At 46.8% G+C, this 20,969-nt stretch overlaps 1 protein-coding gene across 7 annotated transcripts in view; it reads right to left on the bottom strand.

Annotated features, from left to right (window-relative positions):
• Nucleotides 1–2,001: 2,001 nt before the first annotated feature.
• Nucleotides 2,002–20,969, bottom strand: part of ARMH3 (armadillo like helical domain containing 3) — a 122,629-nt gene continuing 103,661 nt past the window's right edge. For all 7 annotated transcript variants that reach the window (XM_040071558.2, XM_040071564.2, XM_040071559.1 and 4 more), the window contains 2 exons: nucleotides 10,237–10,353; nucleotides 2,002–4,346 (listed from right to left, as the gene is read on the bottom strand). In XM_040071558.2, the coding sequence (XP_039927492.1) occupies nucleotides 4,254–4,346; nucleotides 10,237–10,353 (210 nt within the window). In that variant the 3' untranslated portion in view covers nucleotides 2,002–4,253. The remainder of the gene's footprint in view (nucleotides 4,347–10,236; nucleotides 10,354–20,969) is intronic.

Here is a 20,969-nt window from a genome sequence, read left to right as displayed (position 1 = left end):
CATCCCGAGCATCTCTCTTTGCAGTCAGTCAGAGCCAAGGGGTGACAGCCATGCTGGATCAGATCTGAGGTCTGCAGCCCCGAGCACCTGCCAGGGGACCCAAAGAAGCTTTAGAGAGACAACAGCACTCAGCAATGCTCCCTCGAGGGTGCTGCCTATCATATGTATTTGGGATCACCCCTTTGCTTGATCGGTGTCCCCCTGGGCACAACCACACTGTGCTGTACGTGGAGAGAACCAGGGCTCTGACCGGCACAAAGGACTCACAGCAGCCCCAGGGGCCTCCAGGTCCCACCAGCCTTGCAACAGCCCTTGTCTAGACTCCTGGTCCAGGCTTCCATTCATCACTTGTTTTTCTGTCTGCCCTCCCACTGAAAGCATCAGTAAAAGCATTAATAAGTTGCCACCAAGGGAAAAGCACATCTTATCCTGGTCCCTTTGGATTTATACACTTTCCAAAACTGGGCTATAGCTCTTTCCTTTCAGGTAACTGCAATGCATCTACCAAAAAACCCATCATGCTTCTCCAGCACAACCCCGCTCATATCAACAAGTACCAAACAGGAAAACAGACCCCACAGGAGATGAAAATAAATACCCAAAGGGCCTCAGGGGTGACACCAAGAGCTGCTTTTGAGTGCCAAGAGCCAGCTGTAAATCTTACCACTGACTGTCCATTACACACAGCACCAGCCGTGACTTGGCAGGGGGAACAGCCACTCCCTCTGCCTGCCCTGTACTGGAAGGGGAGCTAGGAAAGAGAGCAGCTCCACCCTGAGAAGGAAATGTGGGGAAGCAGGTGGAGCACACTGGGGCTGATCCCTTGTGCAAGTGCTGCCTAGGAGACATCTCCTTCCAGGAATTCTCCACGCAACGGTGTGCAGGACCCCAGAGCAGGGAGTGTCCAATTCTTCAAGTAGGAAGAGAAAAGCACCCCACAACAGACACCAGGACATGCTCACATGGACGGCAGCTCAATCCTGCAGAGGAATCCCTGTGCCATGGATAGGGGACCAGAGCAGGCAGTAGCCATGACAAAGAAGAGGACAAAGAGGTTTGCAAACCAAACACCGCAGGTGAGCAAAGATGCACCCTACTGTCAGTACGTGATCAGGGGTTTGCTCCTACCTGCTCCTGGCAGCTCCAAAGAACAGACAAGACACTATTTAGAGCTGCTGGTGTATGTAGGGAAGACTCAGCTCCTGAGGAGCTGTCTCTCTCTCTTCATCTGCATGAAAAGTGGGACCTGTAAGAGCTAAGGAAAAAGAGATCAAAAATCACAGTGGCACTTATAAAATAACTCTTAGTAACTCCCTCCAAAGTTTAGCTCAAATTCAATTCTCTTACAGGTCATTATTTTGTAACATATTTGTCTCTTTGCAGCTGCTGCATAATTTAAGGGTAGCAATCTGATTTCTCCCCACACTCCCCAAGCCTCCAAAACAGCTCTTCCAATAACAGAGAGAGTTATGAATTAGGTATAACAAAATACACACACCTGCCCAGATAAGATAGGGGAAAGTTTGAAGCTATCACACACATCCTGAAGCTGAACATAAAGATTTAAATAACTTTCTGCTCACTTCAAGCTGGCCTCAAAACACAAATAGTAGTAGGGTGTTTAACAAAGCAGGCAAATGTGCAGCAGACTCTGTGAGCAGGCGTTTGCTGACACCAGGAGCAGAGAGCATCACACCACGCACAGGCAGGCCCCTGCATCCCTCGCTCATGGCTCTCAGCCTTGCTCACGGTTTCCTTACTGCCAGCCACAGGGACACGTGAGAGGAAGAGGGGTGCTGACCACTGGAGGGTACCTGCACACTGGACCAAGGACAAAGCCTCACTGTGCCGTGCCACAACCTCCCTGTGCACAGGCAGGAAGAGCACAAGGGCAGGTGACAGCCCTCCTGCAGCCAGTGTGCCACCAAATGGCGACAGGGCCACTCCCACCACCGCCCCACCATCTCTCCTGTGACGGACAAACACCGCACACTCCGGACAGGCGGGGCTCTGCTATTTATTGAGCTCTAGAGGTTTGTATGTACATCCATTTACAGTGCTTGGTTCAGTGACAGCGTGACAAGAGGACGTGGATCACAGTCTTTGAAGGCTCAGGAACTGATCTCGCACATGCCTGGGCTTCTGCGACGACCCCAGCAAGGGAGCATCCTCAGGGAGACAGGATGGCTGAGCCCAGAGCGAGAAGCTGAAAATTCCAGAGGTTTCAAGTCAGAAGCAGACCCATCCCAAACTCTCTCACGTATGTGTCTAGGCTCAGCCCAAACGGGCTCAGAGAACAGGAGGCATGAGGACAGCTGGATAACTCAATGCTCCAACAGTCACGATGCTGGGGCTGCACCTCAAGTCCCCTTGAGAAGGAAGTCCCCCCTCAGAGGTGAGATCCCCTTCTATCCCCCCCAGGACAAGCACCGGGTACTGCAAACATCTGCTCCTCACTTCCCCCTGGAGAAGCTGCCTTCTCTACATGCCCTGTTCTCAAGCAGTGGTTTCATGGAGCCTGCTTGCTCTCCTGAGCACTGTCCCTCTGACACATACACATTCCCATACACTTGCATGGCAGAAAGCAAATGAATGTCTGGTTTAGCTGTTAAAAGCCAGACAATTCCCTGCTGAGGAATAGTATCATCTGCTGAGAGAAGCCAGTGCTCCTAAGGAAAACAAAGGGACTTCATCGGGTGTTGTGCCCAGCGGGTGGCCAAGGACACAGCTTTCAGTTTCCCATGCTCATAGCAGGTAAGATGAAACATTAACACAATTAACGCACATTAGCATGAAAAAGGCCTTGCCTAAAAATGGTAGTAAATGAGCATGACATCCACATTACTCACACTAACCTACAAGGCTAAGAGCAGGACTAGGCACTTTAAAAAAAAATCACCTGTTTTCTAGGGGGGAGGAAAAAAAACCCTGTGGATCTGGGATGTAAATAACCTCTACTTCAGTCCACCAAGTCAGGCCAGATCCTAACATCATAACATCACTGCTGGGAGCTGAAAATGAGCAGGGAACAGGTGTGGAACGGGTGTTTATGCTGCGTATTCCTGAGCTGGGAGCCTGACACAGCACTCTGAACAGGCTCTGCCAGATCTGGGCACCTCTGAAGCACCAGCTCTGGGAGCAGAAAGATCTGCCTGTGCCCCACAGCATCATCCCAGAGCCCTTCCTTAGGAAGCCCTCAGCAGACCGTGGCTGTAAGTCGCTTGGTGAAGACAGGAGGGCGAGAAAGTGAAGTCACTACTTCTCCAAATGCATTTTAACTGTGTGCTACACACAAGGGAAAAACTGGAGACTTCTTCATTTGTGAAGGTCACCAGGCACCTGCAAACACGTGCAAGGCAGATGTTCCTGTGAGGAAGAGGAGGATTGTCACAAAGCGGTCTCTGATGGGCAATAAGGTGAGAGGGGAGAAGGAGTCAGCCTGTCCTCTGCCCCATGAAACCAAGTATCTAAAAACGTCCATCTACCTTAGAAACAGCAGAGGAGCTGGGGCTACTGGAAGCAACAGTGAGCCCGAGCAGAGCTGGTCTCCAGCAACAAAGTGCTCTGTTTGATGACCCATATTCTTGTATACTGGCTCACACTGGACCCTGTAAGCCAAAAGCCTTGGAGGCACAGTTTCCCTTCTCCAATAATCTGATGGCTTGGCTGAAGTGACACTTTCTGACATCAGGAGACAGCAGTGAGCAAGGTCTGCTCCTTGGGGAAACTGTTTTATAATCCAGAGTCATTCCCAATAGGATGGCAGTGGATTTGACTTACACTACAGGTGGACATGTTGACCCAGGCTGATGGAAAACAGCCCTCACCCGGGACCAGAGAGCTTTCCCCATGGAACAGGTGAGCAATCTCTCCCCAGAACAGTTTCGCACAGCTGGGCTGGTTTTATTATTTCAGTTGTGAGCTCTCCCCAGCTCTGCTACAAAGGTTTCCAGTGCATTTTCCCTGAGGCTGTGGAGGGAATCTCCCATCGCTATGTCACAGGAATGGCTGCCCACTCCCATGGCGCCATAAAAAATTGCTTCCTCCTCAACGTGCCAATCACCTCTCCTCAGCCCAAGTTCTGTTTAAACACATTCCTTTGGGATCAAACACACAGCAGCAAGGCGTTCCCCTGAAAGAAACACAGTCCCTTCGGCAGGCAGGAGGCAAGGGGTGAGCGGCCGCAGAGCTGGAGCGTCCCTGCCCACACGGGCCCGTCTCTGCTCAGCCGGCGCAGCGGCAGCGGCCCCGCTTCAAGAGATCGTAGAGAATTCCTTCAGCAGCAGCTCCTGGCTCAGAGTGTTGAAAGCGAGGTTCTTCCTCACATTGATGCTGATGGAGCGAACCTGACGGAAACAAAACGAGATGTTTTAGCCACGGGACTCCTCCCGGCTCCGCACGAGCCTGGCAGTTTTGACACTGCTGACCTCCACGCTCAGCGTGAAGCTGATTTGCATTTACAGCTCCACAGCAACTGCTGCAGCAAGCTCTCACCGAGAGTCCAGCCTAGCAAGGAAATGCTGAGGTTCAGCCGTTTCTTGGAAAAACAGGAATGCCTACAGTGACATCCCAACAAGGAGAGTAATTTCCCAACGAGACAGGGATGGAAGAAGATGCACTGTGTGGATGCATGAGCTATGATGTGTTTCCTGTTCTGGGGCAAAGAGATGGGCGAACTGAGCATTCCCAGGCTGCAGCTTAGAGATCATATATTATCAGTGCCCACTGGAGTGCCAGCAAGCATCTCCTGGATTAATGCAGTGCCGTGGCCTCTGTCCTGCTCCAGAACCCACAGAGCCAAAGATACAGACTGAAGGAAAGGACAGAGGCTATGCCACTGTGCTGTAATCACAAATTACCACCCAGGCTGGCAGAAACCCTGGGGTTCAGAGCCAGCTGTGTGTACTCTGAGTGCCATACACCTGCAGCTGCCTCACTGACTGTCTCTGAAGAAGAGACACCTTTATCCCTCAATTGACAACCACACTTCTGGTCACCCACAGAGCAGGAAGATGAGCTGGGCAGCTCTATTGACAGCAGCTTCCCTTCCCCCCTCGTGCCTGCAGACTCCTTGGCCAAATATGCAGGCCCCAGACTGGGCTCAGTCTCAGCTGCACTTGGCAACGAGCAAACAAAGTCAAACATCATCTGTGTCAGCGACTGTGCAGCAGTGACAGAAAGCAAAACTGACACAAGCTCATCCAAACAACAGGATTACACTTCCCAGAGACTCGGAGCCTGTGATAATAAGGTTGTTGCTGACCTGGTTAGTGTTTTGTGCTTTATAAAAACACTGGGGGAAGAATTATACAGATGCATAATGAGGAATCCAACACCAGGAGCTGGAAGAGCACACACATATATATATACACACACACATATATATGTATATATACACACACACACACATACTGCCGAGGGTCCCACCTGCTACCTTGGTGAGAAAAACACACAGAAAGGGCAGAAAGCTACCCAAAAGGCAGAATGTGTAAGAGAGGGAAGGAAATCAAAATGTGGAAAGTTAACAGGGAAAGTTGTGAAATGAAACCCCGTGAGCCCCACTGCATATACCCTAACAACCCCAAACGTGCCAGCAAAGATGTCTACCCTAAAAGACAAAGCACTTAAGTTTTACGTCATCTGCAGAAACCACAAACTCTCCGTCAGCAGTATGCTTGGCAGAGACCCCAAGAACCTTTGTTCCCTTGGAACACCCCCTCAACTCTCTTCTTTAGCTGTCTTTTTACTTACTCCATCCTCAAACAGTTTGGGACCATGTCTTACAAGATGAGCACAGTTGTACCCTGTGCTAAACACCACTGCAAGGGGTCTCTGAACACTGAGCAGGGGTCTCCTGCCAGGAGACAGGAATCCCACTGACAGGATTTGGTCCCAATCCTACCAAGTGCTCCAATGCCAGTGATCCAGAAGAAGGAAAGAACATGAGTAACAAGCTGTGGGGAGTTCTCTGCCCTGGGGAACATGACTGCCTGAAGGAAAGGGGCAGATGCTACAAGCAGTGTAAGCCAGTATTCTTATTCTGACTAGAAGCATTTCTGTGGGTCCCCACAACAGAAAGTCCAAGCAATAATGAGCTCCTGGCCTCAGAAACTGCTGCCAGAAGTCAGGCACCAGCAGTAGAGGATTCTCAGATTGTATACACATCAAGGTCTCCAAGAATGAGTCTCTGCAAGCCCAGAAAGTGAGGCTGGAGTGGCACAATGAGAACACAGGGCTTTAGCAGAAATTGTAGCTACGGGGTAGAGCACAAGAAATTAATTAGCCTGATTAGTTTGCAAAGAGAAGGAGGAATAGAGCAAACACACTCCATTATGTAAAATGAGGTCAGAAAGAGAACAGTGAGTAATATTTATCTGGCTCCCCAGGGAAGGGGCAAGAAATACTCAGCCTAATTCAGACAAAGAAGATTTACACACGAAAAGAAGAAATACTTTTAAAACCTATGGGCTGTGAAGCAGTGGAGGAGCTCACCTGTAGCTACTGTGGAGCCAGTTTAATTTAAAGACAGCTTCAGGTTTCAAGAGAAGCTTTAGACACAAACTTTGGTCAAGAGCAGTCTAGATGAACATAGATCTGCCTTAACACCAGCTGGGGAGAAGAGTGGGCATGGTAACACACAAGAGTGACGTTTACACAAATCTCTGCCCGGCATGTCTTTCACTGTGAGAAATCAGGCAGCCTGAGCCAACCCACTTAAAAGGTAACAATAGCTCACATTAAAGCCATCTCCAAATTAAAGTTATCTCCAGCACCAGGGATCAGCACAGGGAGCCAGAGCTCATCACCCCTTTGGAGTTGCAAGACCAAACAGTTACACAGGGAGATGTCAGTCTGTAACAAGGATAAATTTCAGAAGCTCTCTGTAGTATACCTAAGCTGTTCCATAAGGATACACCCCAGGACTCCTGCTAGCTCTTGGTGCAGTGGGCAGCCCAGGCCTGGCTGCCAGCCTGGAATTCACCAGATCCCTCCAAAGGCCCCAAAACTGCAGAAATTAAGGTCAGAGCTCTATTCATTCTGCTAGGAAGTACAAGCAGAGCACATATCCCTTCTCGTGCTTCTGTATGGAGTAACCTGGAAAATTAGAGGCAAAAGAGCTTTAAAATTGTTTTCTTACTATTAGTCCACAAACGTTGAACAAATGGGAAATGCATGAAATGCTGACATCACCTGTGGAAGGATGAGTAAATGAAAGAATGGATGAAGCAAGGGCATTAACCATAGGGGGGAAAACATGATTAAGCTCTAGTTTTGTGTCATTAGAGCTGGAAGTGTGCAAGGTTGTACCGACACTCCATTTCACAGCAAGTCTCATCAATTAAACCTATTCCTAATCAACAAGCAGCCCTTAAATTATTTGTACAATGGGAAAAAGGTTTACACTGACTACTACACTTAATTAAAAGTCAAATTAATATAATTTCCCCTGCAGAAATCAATCCCTAATCAGACTACATTGAGACTGATGAAATCTAGCTAACTGCAAAGGCAGTGAATGTTTTGGAAAGATGCTGAAATCTGTTTCCACACATTCCTCCAGCTGCAATGTGAGGGTCCAAAAGCTCACATCCAAACCATTCATTCTATCAAAGCAGCACAGACCTCAAACAACATCCCTGAGGCATCAAAGGAAAAGAAATAAGTGTCAGAAAAATTCCTAACTTCCTTCCTTCCTTTAGCCCCTCAAAGGCAGCACAACATGCCAAAAAACCCAGCTGATAAAACAATCTGCACATCACCTTCCACCACAATGTGGCCGCAGTATCGCAGCCCTTGAAAACCTCTTTGTAAAGGGAATGGGAGAAGAAAGCAGATTTTTCTTTGGGATTAGCAAGAAAGAGCAGCACTGAGGCAAAGCAAGAGAAGGGAAGCATTGCATTAGCAAAGCAGGTCAAAGAAGTGAGAACAAGATTTCTAAGCATAAAGGAGCCCCCAGAACGGCTTGGGGTTGCTTCTGCTCACCTACTTAATGGGAGCAAAGAGAGATAAAAAGGCAGCTGAAAAGGAAAATGTCTCCTCTGTGTCACTCCCCACCCAAGAAGGGTTTGCTTTGATGCAAACATCCGCAGACAGTGATAAGAAAACCTGGCAGATTCTGGAAAGAATTATTCACAAGCAGATCCTGTCCAGGAAGACCCGATGGGATCAGTGTGAACTCAGAAACCTGCAGTTCACCACCCGCCCTGCTCCTTTAGCGCAGCCCACGAGGAGAACTGCAGCAGCTTCCCCCTGCCCCCTCCATGAAATCCTGCAAACTTCAGAGGTTAAACACAAAGCACTGGGTCGGGGGGTATTTTCCAACATCAGACCAGCAACAGAAGCTGAAGTAAGGACTCAGAAGCTTCACAAAAAGAAAGCAAGTATCTGGTTTGAAGGGGCTGTGGGAAGGACAGGGCAGATTAGAGCCTTTTTGATGAGCTGTTTGACCAATTAACAAAGCCATCAGTTAGTGTGCACCTAGAGAAATACAGAGCGAGGAGGCTGGGAGGCCAAGTGGATTTGCTGAAGACAAATCTTAAAGTATCAGGTTCATTTCCCGCTGTGTTGAGGGAACAGCTTAATGGAATGCAGGGGATTTTCTGTAGCTGTGAGTAAAGAACATTTAATAGGGTCCCAATTCTCAGGGCATCCAGAGATGTGGATTAAACAGATTCACAACTGGGTCAAATCAGCACATTTATACTGTAATTATTCAGGCTTTTATATGCTCTTGAGGAGAGGGTCCCAGGGGTACCTGGATGGGCAATTTTCAGAAGGGAATTGACGAGCTGGTTATGATAAACAGACTCTTAAATGATACAAAATTGGGATTTTGAAAAAAAAATGGAAATTAGTCTAGGAAGAAAATAATTTTAGCTGAAGTGTTTTGTGGCTGTGACGATCATAGGACTGAGAATGTCATTTTAATCAATTGGCATGATCAGCCTGAGCTTCTGCCAGCCAAGTGGGATGTGCAGGAAGCAGAGCAGTCATGTGGCCAAGGGGAAGGAGATGCCGGCTGAGGGTGGGAGCCCTTGGGACAGAACAGATGACAACAGAAACAGGAACGTGTCTTATTGCCATGGTACAGTAACAGAAGAAGCCTGTGACACAAGAAGGCTATGGCCAAACTTCTTTGCATGTATTCCAGGAAAGCTGTGTCAAACAGCAGGCCAGAGAGACAAAAACAGGCACAAAAGAACATGGAAAAACAGTGTAGAAGAAATTGCAAGTGGTTTTGCCCATATACTACCCAATGTCAGGGCTGGAATAACCCCAAGAGAGTTAAAAGTATTCTGTAAAAGGAAACAAAACTAATTGAGGTGCCTGTTCTGGAGCAGAGCTGACAGAGGGATGCACAACAACATGCCCCAACTCATGGAGACTCGTGACAGAGTAGGCAGGCATCAATTACTCATCAATCAGCAGGGACAGAGCTGGGAGAAAGAATCAGTCCTCAGACTGGTGGAGAAGGCTGCCAAAGTTAGAGATCCCTCCCTCTGGTGAAGCCGTAATGATTCAAGAGTGAGGCTTCCCTCACAGACCAGCCACTACAAAAACACTGCCTCCACACCCACGTGGCTGTTGGACAAGAAAGGTTCCATCAGGGCTCTCTGCAGCAGGGTAAGAAAGCTGGCTTGCTGAAGAATTATAACTGCCAGCCTGAATTATTTAGACTCATTTGTGTCTTTGCTCTATAATTTTTGTGGGCCTTCCTACCATCAGTCTTCTCCTCTCGCAGATGGAGACAGTATTAGGGAATGCCATCACTTTCTTTGCTTGGGAACCCTTTTTTGTAAGTGGAGGAGGAAAGCAATAAACAGGAAGGTGTTTCACCAGTCCCAAACTTCATGGTCCCCTTAACAACAACAAAAAAGCAAAGTTGCTCTGTGTGACTAACCCCAGGTGGGAGCAGTCAGCTCAGTCAGCTTCTCTCCATACAAATTTACCACTACAAAGGACAGCAAATCCCCATGGCAAAAGGGACAGAGACCATCTGACCAGTGCTGGCCTAAGCAGCCTGGAGGTTCCTCTTCAGCCACACAGGGAGCTCCAGAGAGCTCTCAGATCTGTTAGGACATGCAGTGTCTGTCCAGGTCCTGCTCCTGCCCTGTCTTTGGAGGAGGTCCGACGGAGTAACGGGACTGCTCAGCTCCATCCCAAATACAACTGCCCAGGCCAGAAGCAAAGGCTCTGGAAGAGGGCTGTTGACTGTCCAGAGTCAAGGCAGCTTACCAGCTCTTTGAAGAAGGCAGCCTCCTTATGCTGCTCTGAGTAGCGCTCGTACTGGTCCAGTCCGTCCTGCAGCTTCAGGGTCAGCGTGTCATAGTTGGACCGTACCACTTCCAAAACCTGCCAGAAACAGCCAAACACAGCGTAGGAATCAGTATCCACAGACTCCTCAGCACAGGAGGAGCAAGGCTGAGACAGATTTCAACTCTGGCACCCGTTTTCACAACAGAGATGGCTTTAACAGGCAACATTTGGCTCATGATTAACACCACGGAGGTGGGCACTAAAGTCTTCCTAATGCCAAGGAACAGTCCTGAAATTTACAGAATTTCTCCATTCATGAGAATGGTAGGTGGAACCTGTATCCATGACAGCAGCAGCTTTCTGTCATCAGGATTAGACATATTAATAAATCAAGCAGCTAATTACCACATGTACACCCAGATGCCACACAGAAGCACAATACAAACACAGATTTGCCCAGCCCCATGGTCCTTCCAAGGTTAGTTTTGCCACCACGCTTCCCTCCTGGCTTGTGAATCACCATTCACAGCCTGCTAAATCCCAGCTTCTAGATCTGCTCAGGCCAGCTTCTGTACAGAGCACTGCATGCCTCTCCTGACAGAACAAGCTTCTGACAGGCACTAAGAGAAAACCAGCCTTGGTATGGACTCTGCTTTTAGAAAGACATGAATCCAGGTCTTTCTGCCCAGGAGATACTTTTCTGACAGCCTTCACTGCAACCAAAGCAGTTTCAGCTCTTATTACTGCTCTACCCTGCTCCCAGCATTGGGCTATACTTGCAAACTCACAGTTACACATCTCTATCCTATTGAACTATTCATTTTCCTAACTAGGGCACACCAAGAGGGAGTCCCACAATGGCTTTTAGCTTTAAAGCATCACATGGACTAATGTATTCCTCAAAGTGTTTGTGAGATGGTTAGTGACAATAATCTTCCTACAAGGAACCACAGAGGTCAACGCTCCTGGGCAAACGTGCCTGAAATGATTCTCCTAAACACGTGAACTTCCTTCTTAGGGTGTTGCCATTCGCTCTGAGAGCTAAACACAACATCAACATCTGAGGTTTGCACTACAGTAACCCCTGCTTATGACAAGCTTCAGGAGGAAGACACATGGTAAAAGGTGCAAAGGAAGAGTACCCTGCTCCAAGGCATCACAATTCAGAAAAGATCCTAAGAAGAGCATTGCAGTGACCAGAACAACCAGGAGCGCTTGCACTTCTCCTCTTGTACTTCCAACAATGTGAGCACTACTCTCAACCGCCCCTTTAGGCAGCTGGCAGCTCCTGCCCTTTACAGGACTGAATCTTGTCCTTACGTCCTTTATTCTAAGAAATCTAAAGCTGCTTAGGGTTTCTGCAAAAGCTTGTTTCCCCCAAACTCTGTATGTGGCAGTGGTGCACAGAGACACTCATACTAGGACCTGAGGTGCAGAAGCTACAGGGAATCATCCAAACGAGGACTAGGGACAAGAAAGGGATTCCAAAAGTGGTTCCTGGGTGAGATGGTCACGCAGCAGTCTCTGCAGCTCAGCTGTCCTCCAGTATTGCAAACACAAACTAGGGATAGGAATAAGCATTTGAACTTGAAGGTCTCAGAGGCCTTTTCCAACTGCATTAATTCTGATGCTGCAATGTTATTTAAGAACAGCTTGCCAGTGTTGCAAAGGCTCGCAGCCTCCTCTCCAGTACTCATTTCCTAATGCTGTTTTGTTTGTCAGCTCCACTGGGAGAAAGAATCCCCTGCAATGACATCCATCTCCAAATTCAGCCTGCCCTTCTCGCTCCTGTGTGCAGGAAGTAATGCAGAGCCAAGAGCAATGATGAAAGAAAGCCACCTGGGCACAGGAATAACTATCCACTAGGGACGGAGTGTAATAGCATAATGCACCTTCTTCTGAGCAATAAAGGATCTGGCAGCTTGCTCCTGTCAGTCAGAGGAAGCCAAATTGACCAAGACTAATAAGTTGCAGAGGAAGAACCTGGCTTGAAAGGTGAGGAGTTGAACAGGCTTCTCCAGCAGGAATTCAAGAGCAAAGACATTTTATTCAGGGCTACCCTGAATATTCAGGAGCCTTCCCTCCAGTCTCCTTGCATTCCCATACACACAGGCATGCACAGTGCCACACAGCTGTGATCACTCAACGGACGCACGTGTTTCTTTAGGAACCATCAGGATTCCTCCTTGCTAGCTCTGAGCAGAGATCTCTTCAATACTCAAGAGAGGCGTCCTCAAACCATGGTGAAGTAAACTCTGAGGGCAGCAGTGAGCTCTGTAACTAGAATCCTTTAAATCTGTCCTCTCGTATCACCTTTGAAAGGCAGGTAAGAACTAAGTTTGATACTTTAGGATGAGGACAGGGAAGGAAAAAGAGGCCCCCAAAGTCCCTACTCTGTTACTTATTGTAATCTCTGCAGTGAGCTTGAGATCAGCTTATCCCTTCAGCTACGCATTTCATTGGCTTCCACTCCTTATCTACATTAATTATGAAACAGAACTTAAAAAGAAAGGGTAAGTTAAAAATAAACAGCTTCTCCCCACTGCCTGATAATTTCCCTTTCTTGCTGCTGCTGAGAAGAAAATGCTACGTGGGATCTAAGATAAACCCACTCACAGATCATTTCAACTCCATACCTTGTAATGGATATAAACTATTACTGAGATTAGGACCTGCCATCCTTGAGATGATTTCATGTGCCCTTTAAGATGCAGCTGCTAGACAGAGGACAGGTCAAAGAGCAGCAGAAGGTATTAAGAATATATAACAGGAAGATTTAAAAGGCATCAACTTCCTACACACATGACAAAAAAAAAGTCACATCCTCTGTGTAATAGAAGACTGTGTTTTAGCATCCTTTGCCCTTCTTATACATTGCTTTGACTTTTGCTCAGGAAAACTACTGCAGGAAGAACAGCCTTTTTCCTTAAATACACAAGATCTTTATCTGCACCTTCCTGTCAGATACAAAGGAACTAGAGCAATTTAATTTTGAGATTAAAGCATTTCTCCTTCAAAATCTTATTTAACTCATTCTTCTTGGAAGTCTCTTGTCCAGAAAACATGAATTCCAAGATGGTCAAGTGTGAGAAAGGACTTTAAGGAAGGGACTTCTGGCTGCTCTTCCAAACAGATTTTAAATAGTCATTCAGATTTTTACAACCTCATGAGAAGCTGGAAAAACACCAGTTTTAGTGTCAGGCAAGGACAGACAAAATCAAACTGTAGATGATCTTCAAGGAGCTTGATGTGACACTCCTCAGACTGCGAGGATAAACACGCAGGGGAAGCTTTTTTCCTTTTTTTTAATGGTTTACTGGATCTTTACAGTGGAAAAAAACCAAAACAAAACCCTAATGGAGTCACAATCTAAAAGTCTTTTTGTAGGTTACCTTAGGGGAATCAGAGTCTTAAAAAAAGCAGTATGACGGAAGCAAGCAACTCAGACACGGTCAATACAAGAAGAGGGAAGGCTGTTGAATTCCCTTCCTGCAGTTACCTGTATCAGCCCCAGAGGCTACATTCGTTCATTTTCTCCACTGCAACAAACCAGAACTCAGTGGAGCTGCACCACTGTAATTTAAAGATAATCTGCCATCAAATTAACCTCCTGCCCCACCACTCACTCCCTGACTGCTTTCCAGAAGTTCCAGAGAAATGCTGGAGATTCAGGTCCCTGCATGCGTGTCCACAAACCAACTTTCCAGGAGCTGCTCTGAACAGCAAGTGCTTTCCCTGGCATTCAGATTTCAGCCTCCTCCTGCAGCTACAATGCCCAGGCCCCATAAAACTCTTCTTCCCCAGTAACAACTTGTGAGTAAAGCATCCCAATAGGAACATGGCAGGAGGGCTGGCTTCCAAAGGAGGGACTGACTGTGGGGCTCAGCTCTCTGCAGCATCCCACCCATGCCATGCCAGGTAGCTGCACCCAGAGGAACAAGATTATTTCACAGTTTGTGGCTCCTTTACTTTGTTTCATCCGCCAGCTCGCCGCTACCTTGCAAACTGGATGGACAGTCTTGGTTGGCTGGGTCAGTGGCCTCTTGTGAGCACAAGCTCTGAAACCATTTCTCCCAGAAGAAAATGCCCCTGCCCTGAAATTTTCAGCATTCAAAGCAAACCATCATTTTGCTGTAGTCACCATGCACCAATTTTTCCCTTACTGCACCAGAGCTGTGATCCTCAATAAGAGCCAACACTCCCCAGGAGAGACCAGGTCCTCCTGGAAGATCCTGCCCCGGGGAAACACAGGGATTACATGCAGAAGTCTTCTATCCCCATTGTGCCTTGGAGAACACTGCTACTGTTAGCAGCAAAGCCACAGTGGGAGCTGCACCAGCACTAAAATCTAATGGGCAACACGCAGCTCTAGGGCCCATCTATCTGGCAGACATAATTTGCTTCATTGCTTAGTAACTTTTTAACCTGCAGAATCTTTCATCATCTGCATCTGCAGTCTCTGCCTTACTGGAACATAAAATTAGAGAGCACCAGCAATTCACAGCACCCAGCAAAGGACACGGTGGTGGGTAGGTTCCAGGAAGCATGCACAGGTAATGACAGAAAAATAAAAGGAAGAACAGAAACAAGAACAAATCAAGGTCTCTACACTGTCTTTTTAATCAGCACAGGAAAGCACAAGAATGCAATCAGTCAGCATCACCAGCACCTCACTAAAGCCTCTGTGCCCATAAGACAGTCATTACCTACCACAGGAGAAGTTGGAATAGCACTGATTGAATGATCTCACATCAAGCAAAAGGCAAAACACTGCCGCAGCAATGCCCAGGTTAAAATTGCCCCCTCACCAACTCCCTGCTACTCCCACAGCTGGGATGAGGCAGGTCTCCAGGTCAGGACTAGCAAGCCCCCACAGGACAGAAAAGCCAGAGGCTCTGTCCATGTGTTCCATGCCAGAGGATTGAGCAGCCAGTCTATGGGGCATGTAACAACAACCTCTCATCAGCACTACTGTGCAACAGGGCAGAAGAACTGAGGGCAGCCAAACACGCCTTCTGTCCACCCTGCAGAGGTGGTGGAGTGCCTGTCACTGCCTGTGTACCACACACAGAGGGAATTCTGGCAATCCCACCTCCCAAACCCAGTCTAAGTGCCAAACACCACAAGCAAACTCAGCAGTCTGTCCCCTCAGCTCAGAGGCTGGAGGCTGTAGGAAGAGACCCTAGGGCTTTCATATTCCAGTAGAAATGTGCACTTTACATTGCAGTGCTCAAACTGGCTTGTTTATTCCAGGTTTAGTACAAATCTTCCCCTTTTTCTCCCTCCTTAATATCTACAGCAACTCACAGTCCCTGAGTGTTCCTCCTCATGCATTCAACTGAGTAGCAACATTTCTCATTGTAATGAAAAGGCTGCTGACACCTGGACTACAAAGAGGCTATTGCCTCTCCATAATAAAGTGTTGGATAACTGACATCAATTTTACAGTAGGAACTTCTAATTAATATGGAAAACTATTTTTTTTTTTTCCAAGTGCCATCACACTTCTCACACAGCAACTTTAAAGTTGCTGATGCAGGCTGGAGTCTTTGTTGAAATTAATCCCCAGAAGCACCACAGACAAAGAACATAACTAAATAATTAGAAGTTAAATAAAAACACACACACACAGCTGCCACATTTCCCAACAGACTCTGCCCAAACCCCAGCTGCACTCATCTCCTTCTCCCTTTCCTATTTCTCTGTCTGCAGGAGCCAAGTTCAGAGAGAGGCTCCACTAAGGCTGCCAATGCTACACACACATGCTGGAAGCAGCTGCCGTTCTCACTGGCTTCCAGGAAAGCATCCATCCAGGACTAGCAGCAGCGCAGAGCTTTTGTCTGACCCAACACTACCCCACCTCTGCAGCTATCCTGGAGCTAAATGCAGTGCTGATGCTTCAGCACCATTCCTCACCCCCACGCTGATCAAGCCATGCCTAATAATTCCATGTTCATGAATGCTAAGACAAAGAGGAGGAGGATGTTGCTATGATAGTTTCACAACTCAGATTCCCAAGATACGCTGCGTGCACAGCATGGATCTATGGATCCAGAGGATGTGGAGTGGGTCTGATGGGAAAGACAAAGATGTGGGCTGCAGATTCAAGTGTAACATGCCACATATGTGTAAGACTCCCAACACACTGCCAATCCTGCCCCAGCTTGTACCATATGCAGTGAAGGACCCATGGCCCTTTTGTGCAGTGGGCTGAGAGCATGAGCCTGTAGGACAGCCCCCACCAGCTCACACATCTACCATTCCCAGAGTAGAAGCCATCATCTCTTCTGCCCCGAGTACAGGAAAAATTGCTGGAAGAAGGATGTTTTTCCACTAGTAAAAAGTTCAGCCAGACCAAAAGATTAAGTGAAATCAAACAAGCGCAAGTTTCTCCTCTGAGGTATGAAAGAGGATGCCACTGATGTGGGATGCACCAACACTGCTGGGCAGTAGCACTGTAAGAGGTCACTGGGGAGAAGAACAGCCTGCAGAGGTGGGTGCAGCTGCCCACGAGCTCCAGGGCGACGAGACATGAGTACATGCTCCAGTCCTGCTGTGGAGAATCCAAAGCTGTTCAGTATCTGGAGCTGGACGTATGGACAAAGTTGAGCAGCACACAGCAAAGATGAGAGAGCCAGGAAATAGGGAGAGGAGGTGCCTCACACTGCTCTCCACTGCTAAGGTTGGTGCAGGGACCCCTGCACGCAGTTCCCACCAGGTTTACTCTGACACTTTTTAATTTGTGTTCACCAGTCTCCCTCTGCTCAGCTCACTGAGCATTAGCCAGGACACTGCTTCCTGGAGTTTGGAAGTGAACTGTCTCTGCTCACTAGTTTATCCTTTGTCCCTGCCAGTCACTTCTCGCAGTCCTGCTGTTTTCAGTGAACTGCTCTGTGCCCAGCCAAACCTAAGTCTAACTTTCCATGCCCCAAATCCTTCCTGAGGACTGCTTTTGTACATCTGCACTTGAGTGGTATCAAAATCCAGACCTCATCATTTCTCTACACAAGGTAAAAGGTTTTGATCGTACATAAAAGATTATCATTATTATTATTTTACTTAGCAACATCAAGGAGGGACATTTCACACCCCCTTTTCTCACCTCAGCATAGAGCCAGTCTGTCAGTAGCTCAGATGTTTGTTCAAGGATCTCGCAGGGATCTGCGATCTTTAAAGGAACAAGCCTACAAAGGCAACACTTTCTATCCATGGAGAGTGAGGGTTTGGTTACAGTCTTTCTCCTGTGCCCACAGGTGCCTCTTCTAAACATAAATAATTTATAAGCTCACTCAGAAAATTACTGTTGTTCTCTGAACTCTGTTAGCAGAAATGGCATCCTATTTTGGGACAAGAGTTGTCTGCTTCAGGAATGTTTTAAACCCACAATCCATTAGAAGCCTTAGGTATTCAACTTATTTAATGGTGGCAAAAAAACACACTGATCCAACCAATCTGGAAATCACTCAGCTTTCAGAAACAGATCAAAGCCAAAACTGTTATCCAGCTCCACCAAGAAGCAACTGTAAATGCACAAAACAGTCCTCACTCCAAGCTCCCACGGGACAGGCATTCCCAACAATCAACAGCTACTTCAGGGAGCAGCAAGGCTGCAAACAAGGACAAAGGCAAGTAACCAGGGAGACATGGTCCCTATGTGCACACCTTGCAGGGCACTTAATCTGTAAGAGGTAAAAACAAGCAGAACAGATTAATGTGGTGATAGCCCTGGACATTCCTGCAGCCCGCACTAGGACTCAGCGCTGCTGTGCTAGGTACCTTCTGAGCTCCAGCTGTCAGGCAGCTGAAAGCCTTCCCACCTTACCAGAAAGCCTGTGCCAGGAATCCTTTTGCTGCAGAGTAATTTCAAGAAGTCACATCTGTACATACACACGATGCCTCCCCCACGTGTTAAATGCACTTTGCTCAACCCATTCATGTCTGGAGCACATGGAGCAATCCATGTAGCCTCACACTACTTCTCCTCAAGACCAATCCACCTTTCCCCGTTTCAAAGAAGGTCAGTGGGTTTATACTAATTGGCATATCCCACTTGGCACACAGAACCTAGTATTCTTTATGGGACACTGGGTGCTCCTTCCCACACTGCAGGGACAGGCTCACCAGGGAAAATATAGGAGGCAACTCTGGGCCATTTAAGGAAGGGAAACCGGTTCAGTGGGCTTCTGCAAAAGGAATGAACATCCATATACTGCTTAATGTTGGCACTTTCAAAACCCAGGCAGAGGAAAAGAAGTGAAAGATCCTGAAACAAATTATCTTAAAAATAAGTGGTCTCCAGAGCAGACATTTAGATTTGGAAGGGGAGATACACCAGAAACCGAATGAGGCCCACTAAGCTTGCCTGCTTTTGGAAATTTTGTTGAGAAAGGCAGGCAGCATTAAGAAAGGCCAGGATGATGGCAGGAGCATAAAACCCTGAGATAGATGGATAGATTTACTATTTCGGAGTTACAGCCCGTTTTGGAGTTGTGAACCCTTATCTCCAGCTGGTGGCATTTATGAAAACATTTCTCACTGCTAGGTACGTAAGAGCACTTGCAATTCTGCCAAGGCTCGAAATGCACTGCAGATAGCGATGGACTGGACCGTTAATTTTTTTATTTCCCCTTTGTGCTTACAATTAACTTAAGTGCTGAAATGTGATGGGCTATTCCAGGAGAAGCTTTTTATCTACCAGCTGCATTCTCACAGAGCAGTAAATCAACTGCTGTCACCAAAACATCACACAAGAGGACAAGAGCATCCTTATGCTCACTGTTATCATTCACGCTACCCGTTCAGCCTAAGTGGCTAACCGGCATTCAGCAAATGAACGCTGTGATTTGTGTGCAACCTTTGGTACAATTTGCTATTTGCAGAAGACCTTGTCCTCCTGAATGCAGAGGAAAAAAATAGCCAGCAGCAGCTCTTCAGCACCATTTAACTGACCAAAGCAAGACGAGTAACCTTGGTCCCCAAAACAAGACAAAAGAGTTTTAAGTTGTGAACTGCTGCTCCAGCTGAACTGAGAAGCCAAGACATACAAAGTTATTACAGAAATCAAAGACAGATATAAGAACCTTAAAAATGGTAGCTGAAGATTTTAAGAAAAGGTTTCTAGGACCAGTAGTCAGAAAGCATCCTGGCAAATGCTGGACTCAAATACACAGCTTTCAACTGAGATTGCCTTGATGAAATGACAACAGGATATCTGATGTACACCAGAGGAAACTCATTCCCAGTTAAGAAATTCAAATTTGCCCAAAAGACAGTTAGCTCAGGAAGAAGGCTGTCTAGAGAATAGATTAAGGCAGGATATGCAACAAAGCCCTTTCTGTTCAATCAAACCCAGACAGAAGTGCACTGCTCCAGTCTGAAGAAACCAAAACCTAATTGCCCCTAAGGAAAAAAACAATAGGGAGGCTTATTCTGGTTATGGTCTCATCAAACACCTGCAGTCACATGAGGCTTCTGGAACTACATCACCTGGTCAGGTTCACAGAAATCAGTAGAGAATCCAAGAGAGCTTGTGCCCTTCACACAGCCACTATGGACTCCTCTGGGATATAATGATTGCAGAATAACATAGAAATAAAATGAAATCAAAACTCACCAGGACTCTGACTTGAAGATCAAGACAAATGAAAGGAGAACACAGACACTCCAAAAGGCTAGGGAGCTTGGCATGCATTTTGATTTTCTTTTTTGATCTTTTACAGCAACTAGCAAGCCCAATGGCCTTTATGAATGTACAGCCCTGGGTCTGATGCTTGCTGTGAAAAAGAGGATGCTAATCCAGTTCATGACTTTTTTTTTTAATGATCAGAAATCTTTTTAAACTCTGTTTGCACAGCATGAATAAATTTAATTAAAGGATGCAGCAAAACTAAATACCAATATGCTAAAAAACTGGCCACAAACCAAGTGGATGCTTGTATTTAAAGTAAGTCAGATCAATACAGGACATAGTAGAGAAAACCAGCTAGGACTGGAGAAGGAAGGTATATGTTTGGAGAGGCAGACATTAGAAAGATCAGTTCCCTAGCTCCTACCTACATTTCAGCAATTAGTGGAAGTGATAAAAAGCAGTCACAGTAGCCTGAGGAGATGCAATGAAGCCAAGAAAGAGGAACACTAAGTTCACCTGCCTGACAACATGTGGAAAATTAACTGAAGTCTGTTCTCAGGGAAAAGAAAAGCTTTTGAATGCAAGCAAGAAGTCTGGACAGCCAAACCCATTGAGCAAATGGCTGTTTGATTATTTGCACTATTCTGCAGTTCTTCAGAATGTTTTATGAACTAAGGGCTCTGGAATCAACAGACAAGATTTAAAACATGGGTTACCAAAGACTTACACAGAACACAGTTCTTCTCCTTTATTTTTGTGTTGCCTCTAGTAATTTCTAATTCTCTGTTTGTCTTTATGACTACTGTTGAGTCTTGAGCCAACATTTCCAGGCTTATCACAGTGACTCAGGAGTCCTTTCCTGCAGGACAATATCTAGCAGACTTAAAACGACAGTTTAATGATTCTGAGAGACTTACAAATTCAGTCTTGCAAAAATGTCTTCTAAAGATAGAGCCCAAAAGAAACAGAAGACCTATAGTCAAATGGTTAGCTGCAAATAGCTAGAAACACTGTAGTAGCAGCATGCTAAGGTAGCAAGCTAATAAGGAGAGATGGGCAGTGCTTGGAAGTTTGTGTGATTCAA

Source organism: Hirundo rustica, chromosome 8, assembly GCF_015227805.2.
Source record: "Hirundo rustica isolate bHirRus1 chromosome 8, bHirRus1.pri.v3, whole genome shotgun sequence".
In the NCBI taxonomy this organism is placed as follows: domain Eukaryota; kingdom Metazoa; phylum Chordata; class Aves; order Passeriformes; family Hirundinidae; genus Hirundo; species Hirundo rustica.
Note: the sequence above shows the minus strand (reverse complement) of the source record. Positions and strands in the feature narration are given on the sequence as shown.